Raw genomic sequence first — 7,822 nt, forward strand, 5'->3', positions numbered from 1 at the left:
TAATATATAATATAATATTTTATATAATATATAATATAAAATATAATATTTTATATAATATATAATATATAATATAATATTTTATATAATATATAATATATAATATAATATTTTATATAATATATAATATATAATATAATATTTTATATAATATATAATATATAATATAATATTTTATATAATATATAATATATAATATAATATTTTATATAATATATAATATATTATATAATATATAATATATAATATTATATAATATATAATATAATATATATAATATATAATATTATATATTATATATAATATATAATATTATATATTATATATAATATATTATATATTATATATAATATATTATATATTATATAATATAATATATTATATATTATATAATATATTATATATTATATATAATATATAATATAATAATATAATATATAATATATAATATAATATTATATATAATATATATTTACTTTTGAGACGGAGTCTCGCTCTGTCACCCGGGCTGAAGTGCAGTGAAGCAAACTTGGCTCACCGCAACCTCTGCCTCTGGGTTCAAGTGATTCTCGTGCCTCCCGAGTAGCTGGGTCTACAGGTATGCACCACCACACCTGGCTAATTTTTGTATATTTAGTAGAGACGGGGTTTTGGGACATTGGCAGGTCTCAAACTCCTGACCTCAGGTGATCCACCCACCTCAGCCTCCCAAGGTGCTGGGATTACAGGCAACAAGCCTCTGCACCCAGCCCCTTTCTTGATTCTTGAGCCACCCCTACCTCCAAGACACTGTCACTAATCTCCTTAGACCAGTGGTCTCAATTGGAGATGGTTTTTCTATGAGGGGACATTTAGCATCATCTAGAGGCATTATTGGTTGTTATGGCTTATGGAGGGTATAGGTATAGTTTACACCTGTCATTTAGTGGGTAGGGGCCAGGCATGTTCCTAAATGTCCTACAATGTACAGGGCAGCCCTTCACAACAGAGAATCATGTAGTCTAAAATATCAGTAGTGCCAAAATTGAGAAACCTTCCTTTATACGTGTCTCATGATATTGTCTAATGTCAGACTCTTTCTTGCAGAGCCGTCCTCCTCAAGGTGCGAGACGTGGTCAGCAGCCATGTGGAGCGAGTGTTTCAGATCTATGAGCAACACGCAGACACAGTTGGCATTGATGCTGTCCTGCAGCCTTCAGCAGTGAGCCCCTCTGTGGCTGACATGTTGGAATGGTTGCAGGATATTGAGAGACATTATCGAAAGTCGTATCCTTTGCACACATTTCAGGTCATGGCCAGAGCTGTTCTAAGTCTTTCAAATTTCAGTTTTCACAAGATTGGAAAACTATGTAGTTTGAGTCAGTTCTCTTTGGTTCCTGAACTCGGATTCTTCCTGCATTCCTTTGTATAATCCTTCCTCTAATAATTTATCGAGTAGCTACTACCTGTCAGGCACTGTTCTTGGTGCAAAGAAACAGGCATTGAAAAAGGAAAGTAGAATGCCGGATGGCGATAAGTGCTATGGAGAAAAATAAAGCAGGGAAAGTGAGGAGTGAGGGTGGGGTTGTGATTTAAAATAGGGTGGTCAGAGCAGGCTTCATGAGAAAGTGATATTTGAGCAAAGATCTGAAGAGGGTAAGGGAAAGAGCTATGTGGCTATTTGGGGAGAGAAAGTTACTAGGCAGAGGAAACATCAAATGCAAAGGCCTTGCGGTAAGACATTCCTGGTCTATTCAGGAAATAGTAAGGAGGCTAGACTGGAGCATGAGGAGGAGCCTAACAGCAGGTGAGGGTAGAAAGACAGGGGGCTCGACTTTCTAGGGCCTTGAAGGTCTTTGAAAGAATTTGGGGTCTGGGCGCGGTGGCTCATGCCTGTAATCCCAGCCCTTTGGGAGGCTGAGGTGGGAGGACTGCTTGAGCCCGGGAGTTTGAGACCAGCCTGGGCAACATGGTGAAATGCCGTCTGTACAAAAAATACAAAAATTAGCCAGGCATGGTGGTATGTGCCTGAAGTCTGTAATCGCAGCTACTTGGGAGGGTGAAGCTGGAGGATTGCTTGAACTGGGGGAGGTCGAGGCTGCAGTGAGCTGAGATCGTGCCACTGCACTCCAGCCTGGGTGATAAAGTGAAACTCTGTCTCCAAAAAACAAAAAAGAATTTTGGGCCAGGCATGATGGTGTGCAGCTATAGTCCCAGCTACTCAGGAGGCTGAGGTGGGAGGGTTGCTTGAGCCTGGGAGGTCAAGGCTGCAGTGAGCCTTGATCTCCAGCCTGGGTGTGATCACCAGCCTAGGTGACAGAGCAAGACCCTGTCTCAAACCACCCCCCCCCCAAAAAGAAAAAGCATTCAAGTGACAGAAAAACCTCTTAGAAACTTGATTAAGGAGTAACAGGATAAGACCTATGTTTTTAACAGTATCATTCTAGCTTCGTTCTAGGGTAAGATTTGGGGTGGGGGCAAGGGTAAAAGCAGAAAGACAAGTTAGTTGAAGCTCTAACATTTTTCTCTCAAAAAAATTTTTTTTATGCCTAGGAGATGGGGTCTTGCTGTGTTGACCAGTCTGATCTTGAACTCCTGGCCTCGATGATCCTACCACTTTGGCTTCCCAAAGTGCTAAGAGTACCGGTGTGAGCCACCATGCCTGATCTTCTCTCAATTCTTGTCTGACACCTGATTTTAGCCTCTAGCTTAGGTTTCTGCCTTCATGTGAATAATTCCCAAACCCCAACTTTTCTTGTCTCTAGTCTTGACTTTTGGTTTCCTGCAGATGCCTCCAACTGGATTGTTCTTAGAACTGCAAACTCAAGTTTAAAATTGAACTCCTCAATCTAGCCCTCAAATTCAGCCCCCTTTTCCTTGAGTCGTAGAACCTACCCTGTTTTCTCTTTTATTTATTTATTTTTTGAGACAGAGTTTTGCTCTTGTTGCCCAGACTGGGGTGCAATGGCGCAATCTTGGCTCACTGCAACCTCCACCTCCCGAGTTCAAGCAATTCTCCTGCCTCAGCCTCCCAAATAGCTGAGACTACAGGCACCCGCCACCACGCCTGGCTAATTTTTGTATTTTTAGTAGAGAGGCAGTTTCACCGTGTTGGCTAGGCTGGTCTCAAACTCCTGACCTCAGGTGATCCTAGTGCCTCGGCCTCCCAAAGTGCTGAGATTACAGGCTTGAGCCACCGCGCCTGGCTTATTTTCCCTTTTAAATGCATTGGTAGCAGCAGTAGTAACAGCAACAGGAGCATGGGCAGAAGGAGCAAGAGCTGCGGCTGACATTACTAAGCACTTGCTATGTGCTGGAATGCTTACACAGTTACTTGTCAAGTCCTTTCCTTCTGTTTCCCTGGTACTTCTTTGATTTTCCTTCTCCGTCCCCTTCCCCTCTGCTGCTTACATGGCTTCTTAGCTCTCGCTTGGACTCTTAATTGCCTCTTGACAGGTTTCTCTGTCTAGTTTCTTTCCTTCTAAGCTGACTCCAATGAATGACCTCTATATCTGCAGGAAGTCTGGTTCTGATCCTGATACTTAGGATCAGAATTGTACTGTACTGTATAGGAATAGCTCCTGTTGCTAACGGGATAAAGTTCAGAGCCCTGCGTTGGTACTTGGTGTTCTTTCTGTTCTGGCTCAGCCCACCTTTCAGCCTTTCTGACTGCTCTCCATGTGGCGTCCATGCTGAGCAGACTGGAAGATTTGCTTTCCCTGAATTCATTCTATGCATCTCCACCTCTGTGCCTTTGTTCATGTTTCCTACCAGCTGGGGTGTCCCTGCTTCCTCTGAATTGGATGTATTTATCCTCTGAACCTCCGCTAGCTTTACCTCTCATGTCACTTTTGTTCTTTCTTTTCAGGATCTGGTTTTGTCCTCACCATGCTGAGATCCCAGATTTCAGGGATGGTTTCATTCCTCTGTCCCTGTAGCACAAAGCCATATTAGTAAACAGTTGCTCAGGAAATATTTGTAGCATAGGTGAATCAGGCCCACCTGGTAAAATGTAAGGATATCTGCACTTTCACTTTTATAGCTCCCTCTGGTTCTCACCAGGGTGTTTTTTTAACTTCAGCATACTTCATTTTCTTTTGAGCAGTCCTTAACTTCCAGAAAGGTACCTGAAGAGAAAGTATCTTCTTTCCTCTATCCAGTGGGGAGACTTGGCAAACATACAAGCTTTGCCCGAGGCCTGGGACCGAATTTCAAAAGACGAACACCAAGATCTCGTACAAGGTACTGGTTTGTGTTCCTCCTTTGTGTCTCCTCCCCTCCTTTCTCTCCCTGTGACTCACCTCTTTGGACGCATTAGGAACGTGCCCTTGCTGTGCCTCTGTGTGTTTTATGTTCTCGGAAGAGGTGATAATACCATTTTTTCTCTCTTCCTATTTCAGATATCCTATTGAATGTTTCCTTCTTCCTGGAAGAGTAAGGAAGCTGTGCGTATCTGGAGACCACGGGCACCACAGTTGAAGACTGACATTCTGAACCCTGATGTTTCTAAAGAAACGTCAGTATTTTCAGTCTGACATATTTGAAATATCAGTGCCTTGAACCTGAGGACTGGGTCTTGGGGAGGATTAGCGCCTGGATGTCTGATGCTGGAGCTGCGGCATGCCAGGCCATGGCTGAGAGTATGTGAGCCATGCCTTGCCCTTTTCTGAGGCTCAGGGAAGTGGATGGAGATAGAGAGACAACAGGAAAGACGGTGCTGAAGAACATAGTGTCTTTCCTCTATTGTGGACTTGAAGAGGTGGGGAAGCAAGGACAAGAGGCAAAGAGCCACACTGCCCTTGGCATCATCCAAAGCATTGTCTGGTTGACACCAGGTCCTGGTTTTGTGTCTTTTGTCAATACCTGAATCCTTGACAAAAGAAAAAGTGGTTTTGATGATTTAAAGAAATAAGGGTGATTTTGACAGAAAATATATTTTAAAAATTTTGACCAATTGCAATAGTTCTCCTCAAGCCAATTTCCAGAACCTGCCACCAGGGGGAGGTGGTGCAGCATGAATCATTCTGAATGCTTTGTCTTTGAAGTGTTCCCCTATTGTTACCATCTCAGAGGAAGTAACTGGGCATGGTGAGACTTCTAAAATGACAGGAGTTTTTTTGGCCAAAGCTGGCATCTGACTTGCCACATTCCTCTGAGTCTGGAGTAGCTGCAGGGGTGGGAGAATGCCAGCCCAGAGTCAGTCCATCGGGGTTACATTTCCAAGGCCTGCTGCCTTCATCCATGTAATGGCCGTGTTACTTTCAGATCTTTCAGCTTCCCAGGGTGTTGTGGGAATCTTGGTCATTGAATGTAAAGGGACTTAGTAAAGGGTATAGATATTTTTCAAAAATGAAAATAACTTTTTTTCTTATAAGTGGTAAGCTTTTATAAAGATCATAGGAAAACTAGAAAAATGTAAAATGTAGAAAATTGTAAAACAAACTTCATTAGAGATATTTTGATAGGTACCTTTTCAGTGTCTATTTACAAATTTTTTCTTTTAATATAGATAGGGTCTCACTGTATTGCACAGCTCACTCCTGAGCTCAAGGGATCCTCCCACCTCAGCCTCCCAAAATATTGGGAATACAGGCATGAGCCACTGCTCCTGACCAATTCACAAATTTTTTTAAAGAACAAACGTGGTATCATTGATACATACTGTTAGGTTGTCTTTTTTTTAAAAACCTAATGTAATTTGTTCATCTTTTTATATCTGTAAATATAGCTCAACACAGTTATATTCCTTTTGTGAATGTATTATATCTACAATTTACCTTTTTTCTTAGATTTTACATGCATTTTCCCAAATCTTTGTGTTTGCCTATCTGTAAAGGTAATACATTCTGATTACAAAAAATGAAAATGTTACATAGAAATGTACCATTATCCATCTACCAGATAACTATTATTAATAATGTGTATTTATTTTTCCAGGAATTAAAAAAATCTATCATATAAGTATTGCAAATAAAACTTAAAAAGCATTAGGTGAGTGTCAAGTCTTATGTTGGGCTCTGGGGACAGAAATAAAAGAGAGCCCTAGAAAGGCTCACAGTTCCACCAGGGAAAGATTAATGTGCAAATAAATCACTGATATCTTGTTAAAATTTGGATTCTGATTCTGTAGGTCTGGGATGGGGCCCAGATTCTGCATTTCAAACAAAGTCTCGGCTAATGGTCCAAGGACCAGACTTTGGATTGCAGAGACTTAAGTTGTAATACAATAATAAAAGTGTTATAGTTAAGGTAAAAACAGGTGCTGTGGGAGAATAGAGGTGATAACTAATTGTCTGTGGGACTCCTTCTTGATGACAGTGACATTTGAGGTAGGCCTTGAAGGGAATTTTACTTGGGGCTAGGAGAGGGGTGCGGGGCATTCCATGCACAGGGGACAATCTAAACAAAGGCTGTGTTTGAGGCAGGATGGAAGCCAACACTTGACGAAAGCTAGCTGTGTGCCAGGCATTGTGCTTGTTGCCTTTACCCTCCACAACTGGCAAATAATAGTTCAGTATCACAAATAACGAGTTCACAGATGGATAGAAGGATGGCAGGAAGTGGTTCAGTAAGGGTGGACTGGAACCAAATTGTGAAGAGGATTGTGAATCCCAGCTCAAGCATTTGTATTTTGCTCTACAAATGGGAAATGCTCCCTTATGTGTATGCATGTGTAATAAAGAGGTTTTTAAACCTCCCTCATAGAAGCAAGTAATGGCCAAGTGGAAACAAGCATGTTTATGGTGCTCAGTAATAACTGTAGTATTTAAGTATAATTGTTGTTTTTATTTTGTTCCCTCTTAGCTTTTTGTCTGTTAAAATGCCATATTTTTCATTGTTCTTTTTAAATTGAAAATAAATTTTATTTATTTTTTTGAGACGGAGTCTCACTCTCACCCAGGCTGGAGTGCAGAGGCATGATCTCAGCTCACTGCAACCTCTGCCTCCCAGGTTCAAGCGATTCTCCTGCCTCAGCCTCCTGAGTAGCTGGGATTACAGGTGCTTACCACCATGCCTGGCTAATTTTTGTATTTTTAATAGCGACGAGGTCTCACCATGTTGGCCAAGCTGGTCTCCAACTCCTGACCTCAAGTGATCTGCCTGCCTCGGCCTCCCAAAGGGCTGGGATTACAGGCGTGAGCCACCGCACCAAGCCTGATTTATTTTTTAAGTGATATATCAATATTGTAAGCTAGGTATGCCAGAGCATATTTAGGCTGGCACAGTGGCCCTTGCCTGTACCAGCGCTTTGGGAGGCCAAGGTGGGAGGATGGCTTGAGGTCAGGAGTTTAGACTAGCCGGGCAGCCCTGTCTTTATGAAAAAAAGAGCCAGGTGTGGTGGTGTGTGCCTGTAGTCCTAGCTATCTGGGAGGCTGAGGTGGGAGTTTCCCAATTCCCTTCCCTGAAGGCAACCAATATTGAATGTTTCTAGGTATCTTTCCAAAAATACTATGCCTGTGTGAGTGTGGTGGGTAGGTATCCTCAAAGACAGCCCCCAGTGCTCCCACCTCTGGTATTCATGCCTTTGTGTACTCCCCTCGCCTTCCAGATGGGCTGGACTGACAGATATACTTTTTTTTTTTTTTTTTTGTTGAGACAGTGTCGCTCTGTCACCAGGCTGGAGTGCAGTGGCGCGATCTTGGCTCACTGCAACCTCCACTTCCCAGGTTCAAGCTATTCTCCTGCCTCAGCCTCCCGAGTAGCTGGGACTACAGACGTGCGCCACCACGCCCAGCTAATTTTTGTATTTTTAGTAAACACAGGGTTTCACCATGTTGGCCAAGATGGTCTCGATCTCTTGACCTTGTGATCTGCCCCCCTTGGTCTCCCAAAGTGCTGGGAT

The 7,822-nt window shown here is 42.1% G+C and overlaps 1 protein-coding gene across 12 annotated transcripts in view; it reads left to right on the plus strand.

Moving 5' to 3' along the window:
- The window catches only part of AIRIM (AFG2 interacting ribosome maturation factor), an 11,424-nt gene extending 5,458 nt beyond the window's left edge, over positions 1-5,966 (plus strand). For 6 of the 12 annotated variants that reach the window (XM_063657466.1, XM_063657489.1, XM_054497703.2 and 3 more), the window contains 3 exons: positions 1,087-1,266; positions 4,103-4,221; positions 4,380-5,966. In XM_063657466.1, the coding sequence (XP_063513536.1) occupies positions 1,087-1,266; positions 4,103-4,221; positions 4,380-4,417 (337 nt within the window). In that variant the 3' untranslated portion in view covers positions 4,418-5,966. Of the gene's footprint in view, positions 1-1,086; positions 1,267-4,098; positions 4,222-4,379 lie in introns of all 12 variants that reach the window. The other 6 variants (XM_063657479.1, XM_063657465.1, XM_054497685.2 and 3 more) reach the window with 1 other exon arrangement.
- Positions 5,967-7,822: the final 1,856 nt, after the last annotated feature.

This window comes from Pongo pygmaeus, chromosome 1 (assembly GCF_028885625.2).
Source record: "Pongo pygmaeus isolate AG05252 chromosome 1, NHGRI_mPonPyg2-v2.0_pri, whole genome shotgun sequence".
Taxonomy (NCBI): Eukaryota; Metazoa; Chordata; class Mammalia; order Primates; family Hominidae; genus Pongo; species Pongo pygmaeus.